At 50.3% G+C, this 21,376-nt stretch overlaps 6 protein-coding genes across 6 annotated transcripts; 4 read left to right on the top strand and 2 right to left on the bottom strand.

Annotated features, from left to right (window-relative positions):
• Positions 1 to 274: 274 nt before the first annotated feature.
• cdc48 (AAA family ATPase CDC48) lies at positions 275 to 2,968 on the top strand (the record flags this gene model as incomplete). Its single annotated transcript, XM_016741463.1, has 5 exons — positions 275 to 324; positions 378 to 405; positions 462 to 517; positions 575 to 824; positions 890 to 2,968. 5 exons carry the CDS (start codon positions 275 to 277, stop codon positions 2,966 to 2,968), a joined length of 2,463 nt encoding a protein of 820 aa, XP_016603655.1.
• Positions 2,969 to 4,295: 1,327 nt separating this feature from the next.
• On the top strand, positions 4,296 to 5,892 carry PEX2_041870 (MFS transporter; the record flags this gene model as incomplete). The annotated part of the gene is made up of 2 exons (XM_016741462.1): positions 4,296 to 4,915; positions 4,995 to 5,892. 2 exons carry the CDS (start codon positions 4,296 to 4,298, stop codon positions 5,890 to 5,892), a joined length of 1,518 nt encoding a protein of 505 aa, XP_016603654.1.
• Positions 5,893 to 6,816: 924 nt separating this feature from the next.
• Positions 6,817 to 11,365, top strand: PEX2_041860 (sister chromatid cohesion factor PDS5; the record flags this gene model as incomplete). The annotated part of the gene is made up of 2 exons (XM_016741461.1): positions 6,817 to 7,152; positions 7,229 to 11,365. 2 exons carry the CDS (start codon positions 6,817 to 6,819, stop codon positions 11,363 to 11,365), a joined length of 4,473 nt encoding a protein of 1,490 aa, XP_016603653.1.
• Positions 11,366 to 13,797: 2,432 nt separating this feature from the next.
• PEX2_041850 (SWI/SNF chromatin-remodeling complex subunit SNF5) lies at positions 13,798 to 16,288 on the bottom strand (the record flags this gene model as incomplete). The annotated part of the gene is made up of 2 exons (XM_016741460.1): positions 13,798 to 14,241; positions 14,297 to 16,288. 2 exons carry the CDS (start codon positions 16,286 to 16,288, stop codon positions 13,798 to 13,800), a joined length of 2,436 nt encoding a protein of 811 aa, XP_016603652.1.
• Positions 16,289 to 17,172: 884 nt separating this feature from the next.
• Positions 17,173 to 18,044, bottom strand: PEX2_041840 (endonuclease/exonuclease/phosphatase family protein; the record flags this gene model as incomplete). Its single annotated transcript, XM_016741459.1, has 2 exons — positions 17,173 to 17,964; positions 18,018 to 18,044. The coding sequence occupies 2 exons, from the start codon at positions 18,042 to 18,044 to the stop codon at positions 17,173 to 17,175; spliced, it is 819 nt and encodes a 272-aa protein (XP_016603651.1).
• A 1,004-nt stretch (positions 18,045 to 19,048) lies between these two features.
• Positions 19,049 to 20,588, top strand: PEX2_041830 (curved DNA-binding protein (42 kDa protein); the record flags this gene model as incomplete). The annotated part of the gene is made up of 5 exons (XM_016741458.1): positions 19,049 to 19,076; positions 19,213 to 19,296; positions 19,349 to 19,453; positions 19,528 to 20,340; positions 20,401 to 20,588. 5 exons carry the CDS (start codon positions 19,049 to 19,051, stop codon positions 20,586 to 20,588), a joined length of 1,218 nt encoding a protein of 405 aa, XP_016603650.1.
• Positions 20,589 to 21,376: the final 788 nt, after the last annotated feature.

The following is a 21,376-nucleotide window of genomic DNA, read 5'->3' as shown; positions in this document are numbered from 1 at the left end:
GCGATGACATAAGCGCCGGGCTTAAGTCATCATCATCAGTTCTAAGAGCAGAGGTAGGAAGCTCAACGCCATCATTCCTGTTACCTACCTCTATCTCCACTTTACCGTCGTCAGATTCGCTCTCGATTCTGATCCATCGGTTCTTTTTTATTTTCTGTTTTCATTTCTCGCTCCCATTTAAATCCGTGTCTCGCTCCGCCTGTTTTTGGGCACTGGACACCTTTGTTCACTCAAGCTTGCTTCCATCAACGTCACAGCCTCATTTACGGCCATCATGTCTTCCGAGCCGGATCACACGCACGACAAGAAGAGGGTCCACCTGCAGTACGTTTTATTTAAGACATCTTTGATTATTCAGTATGCTAACCGGACTCCAGGGACGCCTCGGGCGCTGAGAAGAAGGAGGTAAGCATAGGCTACGGGACAGCTCACAAAAGCCTCGAAACTGACGAAAAATGCAGGAACTCGATACCTCCACCGCTATCTTGAAGAAGAAGAAGAAGCCCAACTCCTTGATGTGAGTAACTGATAAGAGATATCTGTTGGGAGCAAGGAGCTAACAGTTTTCGTGCAGTGTGACCGATGCCGTTAACGATGATAACTCGGTGATTGCTCTCTCGAACAATACCATGGAGACTCTCCAGCTTTTCCGTGGTGATACAGTCCTCGTGAAGGGCAAGAAGCGCAAGGACACTGTGCTGATCGTCCTGGCCGATGACGATCTCGATGATGGAAGCGCCCGCATCAACCGTGTTGTGCGTCACAATCTTCGTGTCAAGCACGGCGATATGATCACTGTGCACCCTTGCCCCGATATCAAATATGTAAGTTGGGTATTTCTACGTCATTTTACCATGATCTACTGACTAATTCTATCTCCGTGATCTAGGCCAAGCGCATTGCTGTCCTCCCCATCGCTGATACCATTGAGGGCCTGACCGGCTCTCTCTTCGACGTCTACCTTGCTCCCTACTTCCGCGAGGCCTACCGACCAGTCCGACAGGGTGACCTGTTCACAGTACGAGGTGGTATGAGACAAATCGAATTTAAAGTTGTGGAGGTCGACCCTCCCGAATACGGCATTGTTGCCCAGGACACAATTATTCACTGCGAGGGTGAGCCCATCCAACGAGAGGATGAGGAGGGCAACCTCAACGAGGTTGGCTACGACGATATTGGTGGATGCCGCAAGCAGATGGCTCAGATTCGTGAATTGGTCGAGTTGCCTCTCCGTCATCCTCAGCTCTTCAAGTCTATTGGTATTAAGCCGCCTCGTGGTATCCTCATGTACGGTCCTCCCGGTACCGGTAAGACCCTGATGGCCCGTGCTGTTGCCAACGAGACTGGTGCTTTCTTCTTCCTGATCAACGGTCCTGAGATCATGTCGAAGATGGCTGGTGAATCCGAGTCCAACCTCCGCAAGGCCTTCGAGGAGGCCGAGAAGAACTCCCCCGCTATTATCTTCATTGATGAGATCGACTCCATTGCCCCCAAGCGTGATAAGACCAACGGTGAGGTCGAGCGCCGTGTCGTTTCCCAGCTGCTCACCCTCATGGACGGTATGAAGGCCCGTTCCAACGTTGTGGTCATGGCCGCTACCAACCGTCCCAACTCCATTGATCCCGCTCTTCGTCGTTTCGGCCGTTTCGATCGTGAGGTCGACATTGGTATCCCCGACCCAACTGGCCGTCTTGAGATCATGCAGATCCACACCAAGAACATGAAGCTTGGCGAGGATGTCGATCTGGAGACCATTGCCGCCGAGACCCACGGTTACGTTGGTTCTGATCTTGCTTCCCTCTGCTCTGAGGCTGCTATGCAGCAGATTCGTGAGAAGATGGATCTCATCGATCTCGATGAGGACACTATCGATGCCGAGGTTCTTGAGGCTCTTGGTGTCACCATGGAGAACTTCCGCTTTGCCCTGGGTGTCTCCAACCCCTCCGCTCTCCGCGAGGTTGCTGTGGTCGAAGTTCCTAACGTTCGCTGGGACGACATTGGTGGTCTCGAGGAGGTCAAGCGCGAGCTTGTCGAGAGCGTCCAGTACCCCGTGGACCACCCCGAGATGTTCCAGAAGTTTGGTCTCTCACCTTCTCGTGGTGTGCTGTTCTATGGTCCTCCCGGTACTGGTAAGACCATGTTGGCCAAGGCTGTTGCCAACGAGTGTGCTGCCAACTTTATCTCCGTCAAGGGCCCTGAGCTTCTGAGCATGTGGTTCGGTGAGTCCGAGAGCAACATCCGTGACATCTTCGACAAGGCTCGTGCTGCTGCTCCTTGTGTCGTCTTCCTTGATGAACTGGACTCCATTGCCAAGTCTCGTGGTGGTTCCGTCGGTGATGCCGGTGGTGCCTCCGACCGTGTTGTCAACCAACTTCTTACTGAGATGGACGGTATGACTTCTAAGAAGAACGTATTCGTCATTGGTGCTACCAACCGTCCCGAGCAGCTCGACGCCGCTCTGGTCCGTCCTGGTCGTCTTGACACCCTGGTCTACGTTCCCCTGCCTGACCAGGAGTCTCGCGAGGGTATCCTTAAGGCCCAGCTTCGCAAGACTCCTGTCGCTGGTGATGTCGACATTGCTTTCATTGCCAGCAAGACCCACGGCTTCTCCGGTGCCGATCTTGGCTTCGTGACACAGCGTGCCGTCAAGCTCGCCATTAAGCAGGCCATCTCCGCCGACATCGACCGCCAAAAGGAGCGCGAGGCTGCCGGCGAGGACATCACAATGGGAGATGAGGAGGAAGAAGTGGAGGACCCCGTGCCCGAGCTTACTCGTGCTCACTTCGAGGAGGCTATGAAGTCCGCTCGCCGCTCCGTCAGCGACGTCGAGATCCGCCGCTACGAGGCCTTCGCCCAGAGCTTGAAGAACACCGGAGGTGGCAGCTTCTTCCGCTTCCCCTCTGCTGGCGAAGTCCAGGAGAACGATACCTTCGGCGAAGCCGGCAATGACGACAGCCTCTACGATTAAACGCTTCTTTTGCTTTGAGGTGATATGACTTGTTTTTCCTTAGTTCAGCCATGCCCGGGTTTCTACGCCCGAATTCGCTTATGAATAGATCGTTTCGCGTGGGTGGAGATGCGGGCCTGATTGCTGGGCTTTCATGGGGTTTCCTCTTCGAATCGTTTCTTCCTGTTTTTGCCCACATACAATGTGCCATAATAGCCAATACAGGTGGAGAAATCTCTTACGTTCATCAGTGTTCTTGTAGGGTTCATCGTATTGTGAGTTTGCTTTTGTACAATGAGTGGCATTTCCTTTTCTTGACTGCTCAATATTGCAAATCACAATTATGTGCTATTTAGATGTATAGGTATCTCTTGTCATCGTATTCGCTCTATGGCAAAAATAATAGCCGGCTGTACTTAGGAGTAAGAACTGGTATATTTACGCTGATCTTCCAAGATTACTCCGTACTTGCTTATGAGAGATGATGACAACAAAGCCTGGAATAATATATATCAAAATGAATATCAAATACGAGGCTCGGACGATCGCTATGATCAGTGGCCGAGATATAAGTATGTTGTATGTTGGGTTGAGTCATCGGCATTTCAGGTCTCGGCCCTAAGCCGGGATCTCCACTTTTCTCGGTGCTTAGCTGAAGCCGAGCGCGAACGTTCGGTTAGAACTGGACATTTCGTGCTTTTGCGTGCTTTGACTGGCCCATTGGCTAACCTTTCATGGAGCCCATGGAGCCCATGGAGCCCGTGGAGCCTATGGAGCCTATGGGTTCTAGCTTTTTTCTTTCTAATCTTTGATTGTAATATAGCGGTCCCATCGCCACATGGACATCCACATGGTGACATGGATGTGCATACAATATCAAGATGATTTGATCATTTGGGTAGCATGGACATACGTATCAAGACAAGTTGATCAGGCGCATATATGACATTGAAAGATGGCTCTTATTGGGCTGACGTGGAGCTAGAATTGCCCGTTTCGTTAAGTCCTCAGGGGATCCATGTCTCGGCGATTAAGTGCAACTACGGATATAGTGGAGGTGCGAACGGCCGACATGTATTCCATAGCGAATGAGCTTGGTCTCCACGGCCTTTTTTTTACAAAGCTTTGATGTTTTATCTCCGTGTCCGCTCCCTTCTGGAACATTTGCGATGTTCCTTATATTACGGCGGTGATCATATGGCCCCAGTCTCGAGACGTTCTTTCCCATTGTTTTCTCCCATATCACACCTGGGCAGTCTTGCACATTCACCTACCTATTCCATAGGTATTTAGACTAATCATGAGTCCCCAACCATTTGATTCAAATACAACCACACCTCGCCTCAGTATGGAACACACTTCCATCGAGGAGGGTGTCACCAACAATGATCACGACAAGAGCGAAACAGATGTCGAGAAAGCGGTCGTCGACGCCCCAAAAAAGCCCGATAACTCCAACACAGATCCCAACCTTGTCGACTGGGATGGCACAGATGACCCCGAGCACCCTCAGAACTACACTAATTTGCGCAAATGGGTCATCACACTGACCATGTCCTCCATGACCGTATGGATCACCTTTGCATCCAGTGTCTTTTCGACTGCGACCCTGGTTACTGCGAAGGAGTTCAATGTATCAACTGAAGTAATGATTCTCGGCACTAGTCTGGTTGTTTTTGGTTTCGCTCTAGGCCCGCTGTGCTGGGCACCGCTGAGTGAGCTATACGGTCGTCGCATCCCATTGTTCTCAGGCTACGCCATCTTCGCCATCTTCCAGATCCCCGTGGCTGTCGCAACGAACCTCGAAACCATTCTCGTCTGCCGATTTCTCATGGGTCTCTTTGGCTGCTCTCCTCTAGCCGTCGTTGGCGGTGCCTTGGCTGATATTTGGAACCCCGTCGACCGCGCAGTGGCCATCGCTCTCTTCAGCGTATCTACTTTCATGGGACCTGTTCTTGGCCCAATTGTGTGAGTACCCAGATTGCCTTTTCAAAACTCCCTTGAAAGACATCCCCCAAAGCACCGTCCAGAAACTAATACTCTTCAGCGGCGGATTTATCACAGATTCACACCTCGGCTGGCGTTGGACCGCATGGATCACCTTAATTGCATCCTCCTTCTTCGGTATAATTGCTTTCTTCGTCGTTCCCGAGACCTACGGCCCAGTCATCCTGCAAAGGAGAGCTGCCCGTCTGCGCACTGAAACCAACAACCCGGACCTCCATGCCTTCTTGGATCTGCACAAGCCTACAATGTCAGATATCGTTACCAAGTATCTCTTCCGACCCTTCCAGATGCTCGTGCAAGAGCCGATCCTCCTCGCCATGACTATCTACCTCGCCCTAGTCTACGGAATCCTCTACCTCTTCTTCGAAGCCTACCCGTATTCTTTCGGTGAAATTCGCGGTTGGACCCACGAAGGTGTGGCTGCCCTCCCATTCATCGGCATTCTTATGGGCGTCATCCTCGGTGCCTGTCTCATCATATACACCACGAAGACTCGTTTCGCGCGCAAACTTGCAAAGCATGGCAGAGTCGTTCCCGAAGAGCGCCTCGTGCCAATGATGATCGCCTCTGTGTTGCTGCCGATCGGTCTGTTCTGGTTCGGCTGGACTTCCAGCCCACATATCTCCTGGGTGCCGCAGGTCATTGCCGGTGTACCTATCGGTCTGGGTATCCTGGTTATCTTCATGCAGGGTCTCAACTACATTATTGATGTGTATATGATGTTCGCCAACTCCGCTATCGCGGCGAATACTCTTGTCCGCTCAACCATGGGTGGCGCGTTCCCACTCTTCGCTACCCAAATGTACCGGGACCTAGGTGTGGCTTGGGCATCTAGTGTTCTGGGTTTCATTACTTTGGCTATGATCCCCATTCCCATTTTGTTCTTTATCTACGGTTCCAGAATTCGCGCGATGAGCAAGTTCAGTCCCAAGTTCTAGGTGATTGATCTACTCGTCTCTCATTTTCTGGCGCAAAATACATAGATTGAATTGGGGGTTTGCTTTTTACTTGCATTGTTATGATGACAGATCTGTGAAGGCAGGTCACTTTTGATACAGCAGAGCTACTCTGTTGTTTTATGGCAATAGCTTATCTATACCCAAGACATTCTAATCAATATTATTAATATCTCTAGAATTGGGCCTCTACAGCTATGTAATGTAACAATTTACAAGAATAGTGGGCCGGTTATACAGCCTTGCGAGGTCTTTTTAGCAGGTCTTTTTAGATGTCTTTTTTTATAGAGATATTTTGCCCTTCTCGGTTTCATACATCCAATATAGACGGCAGAAAAAGTCTGAGAAAGGCATAATTTGTGAAATGGACTTTGCTATACATAGCCAGGGGTCTGGACAGGATATTCAAACTCTTATTGCCTCAAGGCCGCACTATTATGAGCCGAAAAGGACGTAGAAATGATACCTAGTGATGTTAGAATCTTGCATATTATTTTTGTCATTGTTTTATATAATTTGTCGACCAAAAGCGTTTCCTCAAAACTGTTCACAGTTATGCATAGGAACTGCCCAAAGTCTGTTGTTGTGCAGGGTACCTTTGTCTGTTAACGAAGCTCTGGACTTAGCTTCTGTGAAAGAAGGCTTCTAAGTGAAGACCAATCAGTGCCAATCTAGGCCCCAGATAGAATGTACATATATGAACATGGATATTATATCATAGTTGTAGATCCAAATTTTCCAAGTAAATAAATGATCTCATAATGTACCGTATGACACCTGTAGGACCAACTTTGTAGGGCAGGACGCGGTCCCGTGCGACGCGTCCTGGGCGGTCAACCTCCACCCAAACTCCCGAGTCGAAACTCTCCACCTCCCCAGTCCATGTGAGAACTGCGATCATCCACGATGCCTTCGCGCTCTCGCCCAGGTCCTCCCGAGGTAGAGGAAGACTCGGGGCTTCGCAGTCTGTCCTTCAACCAGCCGCTCTCATGGCGCGTGGGGCGCTCCGCGATCCCCATCGCAGATCTCCTCGAACGTCTCCAGACTCTCGCGCAGGAACTCCGCAAACTCGACCAGGAGGAAATTGATAAGGAATCGCTACGGAAGGTGTCTCAGGAACTCGCCAGTGGGAACTTACTGGCCCACAAGGATAAGGGTGTCAGAGCATGGGCTACGTGCTGCATCGTTGATGTGTTGCGACTATGCGCCCCAGACGCGCCATTTACGCGCAATCAACTGAAGGTGCGGCAATTGAAGAGACACGAAATATGTGTTCTGTCTAGGCGATCATGGAATGTACTGACTGAGACTAAATTAGGATATATTCACATGTATCGTATCCTCGATTATCCCCGCTTTGGCTGACCCGTCCAACGCCTACAATGCCCAGCATATCTACGTCCTGGGATCTCTTGCTGAGGTGAAGAGTGTGGTTTTGATGGTCGATCTCGATCACCCTGACTCCCTCATTGTCCCGCTGTTCACGGGCTGCTTCGACATTGTTTCGGGTTCTTCGAAGGCATCCACCGGTGAGGAGGTGGCTAAGAATGTCGAGTTTGATATGACCCGGGTACTCGTCACCGTGATCGATGAATCGCTCGTCCTCGCCCCCGAGGTGGTGGACATTATTGTCGCCCAATTCCTCCGAGTCGACCCGCGAGTGTTGGACAACCCAAACAAGAAGGGAAAGCGACCAGATGCACCGCTTGACGCCAAGCAGGATACTCTCCTGCTGAAGGACTACCCGGCCGCATATAATATGGCCAAGGCTATTTGTCAGGCCTGCCCGGAACGAATGACCAGTCACATCAGCCAGTACTTCAACAACGTCATCATCGATGCGTCCGTGCCAGCTGGCCAAACAAATGGCTCTAAGCATACCCGGAAACCCAATCTCGACGATTCCGATGAGGAGGGAGAGGACATTAAGGAATTGAGCAAGGCGCACCGTCTGATCCGGGAGCTTTGGCGTGCTTGTCCAGAGGTCCTGCAGAATGTGATTCCGCAGATTGAAGCAGAACTCTCTGCAGAATCGGTGGCCCTACGTTTATTGGCAACCCAGACAATCGGAGACCTCGCAGCCGGAATCGGTGTTGCAGGCCCCCCACCCCCTCCTCCCATGGACCCGACAACTTACCCGCCAGTGTCACTAGTGGATTATGACAAGACTATTCCCCAGCCCAATGTTTTGCTGACTCCCGTATCCCCCAAGCCTTTCTCTCAAGTCCACAATTCGGCCTATGAAGCCTTCTTGAGCCGTCGTCTTGACAAGACACCCTCAGTCCGTGCTGCCTGGGTCACAGTTGTGGGGCGAATCCTTCTAACTTCAGCCGGAGGTTCTGGCCTACACGAAAGCGAAGAACACAGTCTTGTTAGAAATCTAGCCTCGATGCTCCGCGACGTTGATGAGAAGGTTCGTGTAGCTGCAGTGGATACTGTTGGGCAATTTGGGCTTTCCCAAATCGTCCACAAGCTAAGTGTGGATGGTGGTTGTTCATCACCAGACTCGGTTCTTGCTATTCTTGCCGAGCGAGTGAAGGATCGCAAGCCGCATGTGCGTGAACATGCCATGAAGATCTTGGCTCGCATGTGGGCAGTGGCTGCTGGTGACATCGAGGAAAATACGGAGCCAGTCGTGTCTCTTCTCAAAGATGCACCATCCAAGATATTTGATGCATTTTACACCAATGATCAAGAAATCCATATTCTGATCGACCGCGTCTTGTTTGAGACGCTTCTACCGCTTCCTTATCCCCCTATCAAAGCAAAACTTTCTCGAGGCAGCTCGAACCAATCACAGAAGCAGAAGGATAGCCAGGCATCTGAACCCGAGCAAGAGACGGATGTTGACAAGATTCGCGTTCGCCGAATTCTTACCCTGCTCCGAGGGTTGGATGAAAAGGCGAGGCGAGTCTTTTTCGTTATGTTAGCCCGTCAATTGTCGATGAGATCGGCAGTGACACTTTACCTAGAGGCCTGTGAGAAGTACAATGGTGGTGTTGTCGACAAGGACGAGGAACAGATTAAAACACAATTGTCCAAGATCATTGAGTCATTATCGAAAACCTTCCCAGATGCCTCGCGCGCATCGACAGACTTGTGGAAATTCGCCAAGGTGCATGATCGACGAAGCTATCAGCTGGTTCGCTTCACCATGGCTGCTGTGAGTGATTATCGCACTGTTGTCAAGGCCACGAAGGAACTCCAGCGGCGAGTCCAGAGTGCAAACAACTCTCTCCTGCTGGAAACGTTAACTCCTCTCGTGTATCGCTGTGGGTCTTTGATCTTCAACCGGAGCCACATCCCGGCGATCATGAGTTTGTCCCGAACAGATGAGAACGGATTGGCCAATGCTGCACAAGAGATGTTGAAGCAAATATCATCTCAAAATCCGGAAGTCCTAGAGGCACAGGTCCAAGAAATGTGCAAAGACCTCGAGGCTCAAGCCCCCAAGGCTTCCTCGGCTGGTGATGGTAGTGCTGAAGATATTTTGAAGGCTTGTGCTGGTTTCGCTAAAAAGCTTCCCGCTAAACTTCCCAAAGAGCGCAAGTTCCTCCAGGCTCTGGCCAACTATGCCCTTTACAGTTCATCACCGCATTCTGCAAAACATGCTGTCTCAATTCTGATGGCTACTGCTGACCGAAGAGAGATGTATGCGAAAGATTTGGTGCACAAGTGCGTTGAGAAGTGGACGTACGGATCTGATCGATTCCTCACTCGCCTGGCTGCTCTGTCGCAGCTGAACCTCCTTGCACCGAGAGAAGCAGACGAAGAAAGTGATGCTATCATTTCGATTGCCATCAACCAAATCCTGCTCACCAATCGCACACCCGAACCTGACTCTGAATACAACTGGTCAGAGACCGTTGATGATGAGACCAAGGCTAAAGAATGGGCATTGAAAATCATTGTCAACCGCCTTCGGGCTAAGGACGGAGCAGATAATGAAGCTGACTTCCGTGCCCACGCAAAGCCTGTTTACGAAACATTGAATAAATTAGTAGTCGGTGAAGGCGAGATCTCTAAGAAGAAAGATACCCCTGCAGGCCAAAAATCGCGCCTTCGCCTTCTCGCTGCCAAGTCCTTACTCAAGCTGTGTGCTTCCAGCACTGTCTGCGACGGTCTGCTGACGCCGTCCGATTTCAACGCAGTGGCTTTGGTTGCCCAAGATCCGCTCTTGCAGGTACGAAGCGGATTCATCAACCACCTGAAGAAGAAACTCGTGCAAAAGTCACATCTGAGCCATCGATGGTACATTGTCCCCTGTTTGCTTGCTTTCGAACCCGTGCATAGTCTGAAAGAGAGCACGCTTACATGGCTGCGGTCCCGAGCGGCATTTTTCGCTCAACAGGCGCAAGCCAGTGGGAAACGAACGGAGCAGACCATTTTTATGGAATTGATCTTTTCGCGTCTCCTGTCTTTGCTTGCCTACCACCCTGATTACCCGTCCGAGGACCTGGACGAGGCAACAAAACTCGGTGACCTGACCGACTTCTCTCAATACATCCTTTTCTACCTCTCCGCAGTTGCCAATGAACACAACATGTCATTAATTTTCCACGTCGGACAGCGCGTCAAGCAATTCCGCGATGGCATCACCAAATCAGATGAGATCTCCACCCGCCTCCATACTCTATCTGATCTGGCCCAAGCAACTATTCGCCGCTTCGCAGATGTCTACTCCCAACAACACAAGTTTGGCGGTGCGGCCGGCGCAACCAACATCTTGCAAACCTACCCTGGAAAGATGGGCGTCCCCAGCTCCCTCTTCACCTCCATGAGCAGTCACCGCGAAGCCCAAGATGTCGCCGACAAGAACTTCCTTCCAGATGAGTTGGATGATTTGTTAGATCGTGTCGTCCGAATCGCAATGAAGCCCAGAAGTAACTCCACCCACGCTTCGCAGGGTGGATCAAGCAAGAAGCGAAAACCCTCTCTTGATGCGAACGGTAAAACCTCCGTGGCCAAAAAGGCACGCAAGGAAAAGTCTTCTCGTCCCGCCCGCAAGTCCACATCATCAATCAGTGCAGCAGCCAAGCCGAAACGGAAATCAAAGAACGACGACGGCTGGTCTTCCGACGGAGGCGCTGCAGCCACCACGCCTGCTTCATCTCGCAGACGCAGCGTCCGAGGCACCGCGAAGCCGGAAGTCAGTTATATCGACAATGATAGCGACGATGCCGACATGGAGATGGCAGAGTGGGATGAACCTAAAGAAAAGGACGACGGCGAAGATGACGCGGAGGAAAGCGAGAACGAAGAAATTCAAGCAACAGATGACGATGAAGAACTCTCTGAGATTGATGAGCCCGAGGTCAGTGAGAAGGAACCCACGCCGCCTCCTGCAAAGAAGCGAGGCGGAAGAGCCGCTGCTACAAAGAGCGATGTCAAGAAGCCAGAGGCAAAGAAGCCCGAGGCAAGCTTGCCTTCGCGACGCTCTTCCCGTCGTGGATAGGAACCTCTTCGGGGTTACATGGGACATAACATGGTCCCGTCCAGCCGTGTGTTCACATACGGGCCATGTCTCTCATTTCGTCCAAGACACACGCTTTCAATGGTCATTTATTTATGAGTCCTCAGTTAAGATCTTGGGGACATAGACGTCTAGTAGCGATCTTATTGCTGTTCTCAGATCCAAACAAGTTGTGCGATTACTGCGCGGAATCGTTCCCCGTCGATATTCATATTCATATCCTGATTCCCATGTTATTTTCTTTATGGTTTCACTATCTCGTCCTCATATGTCCTGTTTCCTTGCAGTCAGTGATGGTCCGAGATGTATACCCCATCTGCCTTTTTTTTTTCTTCTTGAAGTTTGCATCGGCCTTGTGCCTGAGCTCTCACGAATGTCTGTCTCTTTGCGTATTCCCGTCAGATGTATGCTTTCTATCTGTAAATGAATTGAACTTTGTTTCAAAATACTTATTTTATTTCGTAGGTGAATTTGATTGGAACATTCTATGGAGTTTGTCGGAGACATGAAGCTGTGCGCAGGAAATACACAAGTAACCCAAACACTAGGCCGTAATCGTGCAGTCTTGTATGCCACTCATATCCATACTTATCCATACTGATTCCCAGAGTGGTACAGTCTTCCTCAAACGTAGACGCATTTCCAACCCTCGCGGGTGGTTCAGCAGTGCCAATGAGATATTTTTCCGTTGATATTTGATCCAAGAGCATCCACCCAATCCCAACCTATTGAAACTCGATAGTCCAGCTCAGCGCTCGCCCAAGTTGGATCCAAGGGTGATACCAGGCTAAACGGACAAGCTCGTCAGCCATCTGCGACAGCCAGGGGAAAAAGCATCAAAACAGAACTTACCATGACGGTAATCTCGTTCCATAATGCGGTGCGTCTCGGCGACAGAATTCACCTGGTAAGACCGGCGTAAGGCGCGCTATAGGACGATTCGTTTTAGTACCCATTCTCTTCGCATCAATCAGTGTAGGGAACCTACAGGCGATGGGGGATAAAACGTGTTCGAGGACATCAAAAAGGCCCAGCATAAGAGAACCGCCGCCTAAGGTTGAACACCCAAGCGCGGTCCAATTTCAAAGCATGACGGGCTTCCTCTCTCTCTGGCCAGGCGGATCAGCTCGCTCTCCCTTATTTTCGCCAGAGTGCATGGGCATTGTGGCTGAATAAATGTCGAAAAGAGTCAGTTCAGATTGCATCATAGGTTAGCATGTTGTTTCCTGCCGATCTTAAACAGCAACAAGTGATATGCGCGACAGTTCTGTGGCGTGCCCAGCAGAAGAGCGGGTGAATGGTCTTGATGGCCAGGGAGAACACAACGAGGATGCCCGAGGATATGCCACATGATATCTAGGCTAAGTAGGTTGTGCAGCCCCGCTGTCTTGCCCCTCTGTTAGATGTAGCAGCTTCATTTCCTCCCTTCTTGTTGGTGGGAATGTGAATTGCCTCCAGACAACATGCCAGAAAGAGAGCAGAAAGATACCAACAAGGAGACCAAACTTACCTATCAGCACAACGGATAAGGAAGAGATTGAAAGGCTTTATTGAGAGATATATTGATATTGATTTCAGTGGATGGGTTGGAGGTGAAGTTCTTCCGTGTCCTATAAAATCGGATTATAAACTAAAATAGGAAAGGACGAGCCTGTAATATGACGCAAGACATACAATAGTGTTGGAATATAGCATCGTTATCACGGCTGTCAGAGTCTTGATCATGAATTCGCTCTGTCTAGTCTCATCGCGCTGTAAATTTGCCGTAAAAGAGACGGGCATTTCGCCGGTAAAAGCAAGGGTAAGGGATGATGGTCCCATGCGGACGATGGCATGTGACTGCAACCACTATTATTAGGGACAACTCATCAGGGAGCTCGATGAGCGAGGGCATGGCTGAAAGAGATAGAAGAAAAGATGGTAATGGTGTAGTTGATGGAAGGAAAGACGATGGATTGAGAATTGAAATAAAGACAGGAGAAAGAGAAAGAGAGATGGATCAGGGAGATCTGAGGCAGTTGCACATTACTACATCACTACCTATGTCTGAGGTCTATTCTATGCTGTAGGCACTCCTACTACATTATTCCATGAGAAAAAAAATATATTTACTAAAGCTCAAACGGTCTCTCAAACTGCTATTACACATGGTCCAGGTAAGCAAGAAGAAACAACAAATACCCCAGAGAAACATTGAGCGCCAACAGAAAGGATAAAGATAGATCGCTTCCAGGACTGAGAAACCAAAACCTATGCAAGACTGGCACGAGTGGAGTGGGAGAGACTTCGTGAGTATGGAGAAGAAGTAGATGAATTGAATTGATCAAATGTGTAAAAGAATATAAGCGATCTGAAAGAGAAAGTGGAAGTAATCACACAGGACGCCATTGTCATCACTTCATGAACGAAATTGACTATGGCTGAGATCCACCGGCTGGAGAGGGAGAGGCATGTGTTCCAGGGACTGTGGCAGTCCCGAGAGCTGGACTTGCGCTCGCGGGGATCCTAGGACTGGCACTCGCACTTCCGCCATCGGGGTTGGCACCACTGCCACTAGATTTTGTGAGGCGCTCCTCGACCCGCTCCTTGTGCTGCCGGTTGCGGAGATGGACTTCAAAGTTGTCCACCGTCATGCCCGGGCCGGGGGTGTACAGCTTTCCGGGGCAGTCGTGGCAACGAATACGGGGGAGGTATTGGTATTTGATATTTTGTCCAGCCTGGAGGTTGTTGGGGTTCGCCACGGGGGCCAGGGTTTCAGTATCGACAGCGGAATAACGCATCACACCTTCAAAGGAATCGTTCGGGTGAGACTGTTTCAACTTGCTGAGACCGGCTGCCAGCCAGTTGGGTGGTGGGGGCTGCATAGACACAGGGTCAGCCAGAGGCCAAAAACTGGGGTTAAAATCTACTCACGCCAGAGACACCAGGCTGCGGAGGGTTCGGTGCATCAACAGCACCGGTTTGTTGGGGTCGCGGGGGAGGGTGAAGTCGGGACTGTTTATCGGACGGAGGTGCCATCGTGCGTGATGCTTGTCCTGCGCTGGGTTGGAGGGAGGCAATGCGTCTTCCGTTCCTCAGATCGACTAGCTTGTCACGCGAAATCTTGAATCTCACTATCAACTTATCAGGGTCATCCACGCTCTCTTCTCGGTATTGCTGTCTTCGGGCCGAGACTCGGGGCTCGTGGTACACCGGTTCAGGGGTTGCAGATTGTCCAAGGCTAGCGCGAAGCGCCGCATGGGCTGCAGATGCCGCGCCTCTCATGCCTCTAGTACGAGCAGTGCCCTGTGCGAGGTTGGGCCCAATTGCAGGAGAGCCAACAGAGGAGTCGTCGCTATCAAACTCATCTGAATCATCATCACCCCGGTTTCCAGTCATGCCACGACGACGGCCGGATCCGGTACGCTTGATCACATTGCTTTCATCCATGGAGCCCACTGAGTTTGGTATCACAGAGGAAACAATCATGGTGCGGATTGTGCGTTGACGGTCCTTGAGATCTGGCAAAGCAGGGCCACCACGACGATTGATTGACCGTTTTTGGCGACGTTGCTCTCGAGATATTGAGATTTCAGTACGTTCAAGATCTGCCTCATTCAGCTCATAAAGATATGGCGTATGCTCTTTGGCGGATTGATATGGTCGGAAGGCAGAAGCCACAGGGGTGGGGAGGAATGAGGTGTGAAGGTCGGGGTCCTCAATTGGACGGCCATCGAATGGGTGAGCGACAATGTACAAGGATTTGGTGAAGAGTTGGGACTGTTCGCGGATTGAATGGGCGATGGCGGTAGTGAATTCACCAGAGAGGGATAAGTCATCCGTCATGCATAATGCGAAATCTTCGGGAGAATTATTGGGATCATTGATATCCCACTCGAACTGGTCGATGAGGGTGTGTTGACCAATGGTAATGTTGAGCTTGACCGAAATGCGCATCTCGTCGTTTTTGTACGCGGTATAGGGTAATTGAGGATCAAGAGGGTCTTCGTTTATGTGAAGATGCGGGTAATAGTCTATCACCTGCTCCTGAATGCTCTGGGAGATCATTCTCGTCAAAGGGACCGAGCTCTCTACCGCGAGACCCATATCTTCAACCAGCTTTTCCGCAAACAAGTCCGGAGACACAACACGATCGTGAAGGTTCCACGTGAAAGTATCGCGGATCTTGACCTTTTCCCAATCAATGTCCAAGCGTATAGGGACCAGATCCTCCATCTGTTCGTTTTGCGTCTTTGCGTCACGTCGTGAAATGCGTAGCTCTCGCGTCTTTCTATTTCCGGGCCGGCGTCGATGAGTTGGGTAGAGAAGTTGAGGGTGTTGATTGCGAAGGTCGGTGCGAGGGTTTCCAAATCCCTCATAGCCCACACCATACAATGCAGCTGGGTTTAACTGATTTTCGCGTCGTACTGTCAAATAAAAGTCGCGTTCCGCTCGCTTATTCTTTTGTAATTCCTGACTCGGATTTTGCCAGGCAGCTGCGGCCGAGTGCTGGAATTCGCGATCAACGTATTGCTCCAGGAGAATCTTATCCAGTGGCGTTTCGCGGGCGCGTACTGCCATGGCCCCGGAGACCTCTGTGGATTGGAGAGCAGATCCATCACGAGATCTCTTTCTTGCGGAACCATGCGTCCCATTTGAATGGGGCGTGCCATTGGAACCCTCACTGCTAGGTTCCGAGGAAGCTGACATCCCGGAAGCAGCTAGCATAGCCTTTGCGCTTTGCTTCCCCTCTGCAATTGTGTCTGGCGTGTGACCATTTGTTGATCGGCTTGTCCCAAGGTCGATACTGTCTGGTCCTTGGTCCCCTGTGTCCGACGCGCCAGAGCTGTTCTGGGCACCTGACTGAAGGTCCCCGAATGATTGCTCTGAGGGCAGCGAGCCACCCGTCACTTCAGGGGATGGCATTGTGGATGGTCTATTTGATGCGAAACGAACGTATGACGCCACTCGTATAGTCTTCGAAGCTCGGAGTGGCTCTCAACGCGACAGGGATAGATTCGGATCGGTTACCGTAGCATTATGGGATGGAACCTGTTCATACGATCAAATCATTATTAGCGGGTGCTTTCAGATAGTAGATTACACTATCCATCACCGTCGCGACCGTGTATCCAATGTCACCTAGGGGGATGAGCTTGATGGATGGACGTGTCGCAATGGGCGCATGTCCCGAACACGCCACAAGTCACCAGCGAAGGGCGTGCAACGGATTGTATGGGGACAGCATATGAAAATTATGGACAGGAAATCCAAATGGGAAGTAATATCGAACATACCAGGGCCGAAGGGGGAGAGAGCTCTTGCCGATGTTCCTTGAATGGACCAGTCGGGAGTTCCAGCGCAGAATCCGCTCCGGATCGGTTGGGGCCAAGTCAGCTGACCTTCTTCGTCAATCGATTGCGATGATCCCAATCGACTTGATTCTTCCCTGGAAGATTCTTTCAAACTGGGGGGAGTTGGTGGCAGTTGTGTTTTTTTAAAGCCGGTGATGGTGAAAGAGGCAAAGGAGAAGGAGGGAGGGTATCCGTTACAAGTGTCCGCACCCGTCTAAGATCATAAAGCAAAGAAACGCGCCATTCACTCTAAATGCCCAACAACCATAAAGGAATTATAGATTAAGGTAATAAGTCTACTTTTAAGATATTTTGAGGTTATTCCCAATGCTCATCTACGGACACCAGTCAATCTATGACCCCGTTTACCAATTTTACTTACTGTCATGTGACTCACGTGTGTGTTACATAATGTATCCTCCAGGGTCCACGGGTATCCCGAGGTCTAACATTGAACTATGTGAGTGTCAAGTCCACAATAACAGCACGGTGATCCGAGCACAAAACACCATCGTCGAACCGATTCCCTAGCACTGCATAGCCAATGACTGCCAACCTCTGGCCGTGAGTCCCGGCGGGTCTCACCAGAACATAGTCAATACGCGAGGCTGGCTCATCCTCATACCCAAATCCAGTCCAAGTAATGTGGTTACCATATCGCCTCGAGTTGTCAACTTCTTTGTATGCATCAAGCAAGCTTTTTGTCAATTCTTGGTAAGCTTCCTGGTTCTCTTCGCTGTTGAAATCACCGGCCAAGAAAGTGCCCGAGATGAGCTTTGCGAATTTGTTCTGGCTATATTCGGAAATTTTTCCGGTAATGATATATGCAGCCTCAAGACGAGACTGCGATCCCTGATCATCAAGATGGGTGTTCATGGCAAGGACCGTGTTCTGACTACCTCGATGAGTGAAGACACCAATGGTGACAATGCGGATGGAGGCTGCATCCCAGTTCTTGGACGGCGTTTCCTGTGTCTCGGATAGCCACACTGTCTCCCAGTGCAGTACCTCCCAGACTGATGGTCTGTAGATGATAGGAGAATATTCCCCAGCCTCGTGACCATCATCTCTACCAACGCCGATATACTCCCATTCTGGCTCTTCGGGCTCTGCGTCCTGATTCAATCCAGCCAGAATATCACCAAGTTGATTGTTCAGAACCTCTTGTAGACAGATGAATGTTTCTCCACAATGACGAGTTTCGTATTCAAATTCATTCAACAGCAATTGTTTGCGTTCAGCCCAGGGCTGTTCGCCTTTAAGGGGGATGAGGTTGCATATCGGATATTGTGTGTCAATACTCGGATGGGAAGTTTTGTAGAACTCATAGTGTGGAATGAAAATCAGTGAATCAAACTACCAATAATGGTGTAAATATATTCATGGACATCGTGGGTTTACAACAATTGAGGGGGATGCTGCACCAGGTTACCACTATGCCCAGAGGCAAGCCACAGTAACATGGCCCACCTTCAGTCACAGTCCTAGAGGTTACGTATGTCCGATGTACCGATGTACCAATGTAGCTATGTTACGGCTGTTTTTTATCTATTGCAAGCTGTCCTGTATGTAGAAATGTACCAGTGCTTTTCATGGGTATTCTACAGTTGGCGGACAGTGTCCAAAAAATAGCCCTCCGCTATCCTCCTGATATAGGCTGGATTCATCTTCTCGAGTCTTTTAATGAATGAAATATATATTGACAGACGGGGATTGAACATATCGAATACATCTATCTAATTGCATATTCGAGTCTCCAATTGTACTAAAATCAAGGTCTTTTTGGGGCTCCATGCCAGGGTTGTTGATGACCCTCCGATAGCAAGGGTCAGAAATTTTGTAGGATAAAAAGCCCGGTTACATCGATGTACTTCCTAGAGGTGTAGAAGAGGGGGAAACACCGGTCAGGTGAGGAGAAGTTACGCGGGGGATTGGAGTAGACTGGAGGTCTGAGCGAACCTGGGTTGTGGCGGAATCCGGGGTATGAGAGTAGATATTTAGGATCTATATAACAAAATACACACTATATATAGCTAGTTATACTGTAGATGAGATGTTTGCTTGACTCGAATCAACGACGTAGCTCAGTATGAAGTCAAGGGAGAGATTGCCATGACGTCTTCGGCAAAGCCCTAGGTAATAGGCCTGAAACATCAGGCGACCACCACCCAACCCCACCAACGCTAAACGCCCTCTCGACGCTCTGCACACGACTCGATCTCGATCCAGTCCTCTCCTCTAGCTTCACACGGATTTACAATCCGAACCCTTTTTTCGAACCCACTTGCATTTACTTGTTTCTTAAAGCTCCACGAGCTCAATTCACTTTACAATGGCGGAAGACAAAGCACCCGAGGTTGGTATGTAAACTTCATGGAAAGCTCTGACGTTTGTGGGCACTGAGCCCAATATGGGCTATGAGCTCGCTGGCACTCATCACAACAAAGAAAATATATTCGGTTCATAGACCATGACTAATTATGCGATTCTTTCTAGATTACACCCTCAACAACCCCGATACCTTGACCAAGTACAAGACCGCTGCGCAAATTTCTCACAACGTCCTTGAGGCTGTTGCCGGTATGTTGCGCAAGAACTTCCAACTGTCTCACTTTATCTAACATCTAAGTAGCTCTTTGCGTGGAGGGAGAGAAGATCGTCGAGATCTGTCAGAAGGGTGACAAGCTCCTCGACGAGGAAGTTGCCAAGGTCTACAAGGGCAAGAAGATTGCCAAGGGTTGGTCCACCCCCCCTCTCCAGCCCGTTGGTGGCAGAAAAACCACATGAACTGATCGTAATATGTAAATTAAGGTATCTCCCACCCCACTACTGTCTCCCCTAGCTCCTATGTGACTCCCTACACTCCTTTGTCGTCCGACGCCGCCGAGGCCGAGATCACTCTGAAGGCTGGCGAGCTCGTCAAGGTCCAGCTTGGTGCTCAGATCGATGGATTCGGAACCATCGTTTGTGACATGGTGGTCGTCCCCAAGAAGGACTCCCCCAAGGAGGTTGTTACCGGCCGTGAGGCTGATCTCATTCTCGCTACCCACTACGCCAACGAGGTCCTCCTGCGCCTCATGATTCCCCAGGGTCTGTTGGCTCAGGGTACTGATGAGGAGAAGAAGAAGGCCGCGGCCCAGAAGGCCCCTACTCAGGCTTACATGTCTTCTCTGCTCGAGAAGATCGCCAAGACCTACGACTGCACTGTCGTTGAGAACACCACCAGCTGGATGTTCGGCCGCAACGAGATCGAGGGCGAGAAGAAGATCATTCTCTCCCCCGGTAACGGTGTCCGCGGTGACGGTGTTCCTGAGGTCGGCGAAGTCTGGGGTGTTGAGGTTGGCCTCAGTCTCGGATCCGGCAAGGTCAAGAACCTCGACCACCGTGCTACCCTCCACCGCCGTACCACCACCACTTACGGCCTGAAGCGCCCCAGCTCCCGCCAGACTCTGTCTGAGGTTGTCAAGAAGTTCGGCACTTTCCCCTTCAGCTTGCGCCAGCTTGATGACGAGAAGGCCGCCAAGGTCGGTGTTGTTGAGTGTGTCCGTGGCGGTGTCCTGCGCCAGTACGAGCCCGCTGGCGAGACTGACGGTTCCCCCGTCTCTCGTCTGCTGACCACTGTTGGTAAGTACCGTTGAATTTCCGCCGAGATAATTTGGTCCCATAAGCTAACCCCACTCGCAGCCATCACCAAGAACGGTCTCACCAAGCTCGCTGCTGCCAAGCCCGTCGATGTCGAGCAGATCAAGTCTGACAAGAAGCTCGAGGATGAGGAGATCCTCAAGATCCTTGAGCAGCCCCTTGCCCGCTCTACTGGTAACAAGAAGAACAAGAGCAAGAAGAAGACCAAGACCACCGCCGGTGAAGAGTAAATATGAGTCCACGCTCTCAAAAAATTTCTCCTGGTCATCATTTTCATGCAATACACTTTGATATAGTGTAGGACTATTTGTCCAATCTGAATGCAAAACAGATATCCAATGACGAGCCTCACTGCAGGTCATACGAAATCTATCCAAAAACAAAAGAGAAACACTTGATTTTTCCAATGACATGCGACAGGGCTGGCAATGCCAACCAATTTTTGGAAACCTCGGTATATACTTTATCGACGAGCTTGACGCTGGGAGATCTTCTTGTGCTTTTCCTTGGAGGTCTGTCTGTCTTGTATGTAGCAATTGGAGCAGACTCCATGGACCAAATCAAGACGTTGCCAGTCTGTACTCGGGTATATTGTAAATCTACATGGAGACGTTCTATTGAGACAGTAGCCATTGTAGTTCCCTATTCATTGCGTATACTCTTGTTCATGCGAGATCTTAATCTGTGGTTTATCCAAGGCAGGTTGTTGCTGGGGGGGAAGATCAAAACTAGATACATGTGCAGTTCAACGTCGACTTCTCGGCAAAAAGGCGATGTTCAAATGTCTGTAGGCGGGTTTTCCGTGGCTTTCTTTCGGAGTATGCAATGGTGGAACACTATCCTAAGCTATCTAGATGATGTTTGTCTACTGGCTGGCAATCGCAGGGAACCAGTCTCTCGCAACTTGCTAGTCTGCGTAAAGTCTGGGTACAGCAATATGACCAGGATCTCCATCCCATTCATGCTGACTGGTGAGTTCCCATAGATACAACGGAACCACGGCTTTGGGGTATCTGGA

Source organism: Penicillium expansum, assembly GCF_000769745.1.
Source record: "Penicillium expansum strain MD-8 chromosome Unknown contig142, whole genome shotgun sequence".
In the NCBI taxonomy this organism is placed as follows: domain Eukaryota; kingdom Fungi; phylum Ascomycota; class Eurotiomycetes; order Eurotiales; family Aspergillaceae; genus Penicillium; species Penicillium expansum.
Note: the sequence above shows the minus strand (reverse complement) of the source record. Positions and strands in the feature narration are given on the sequence as shown.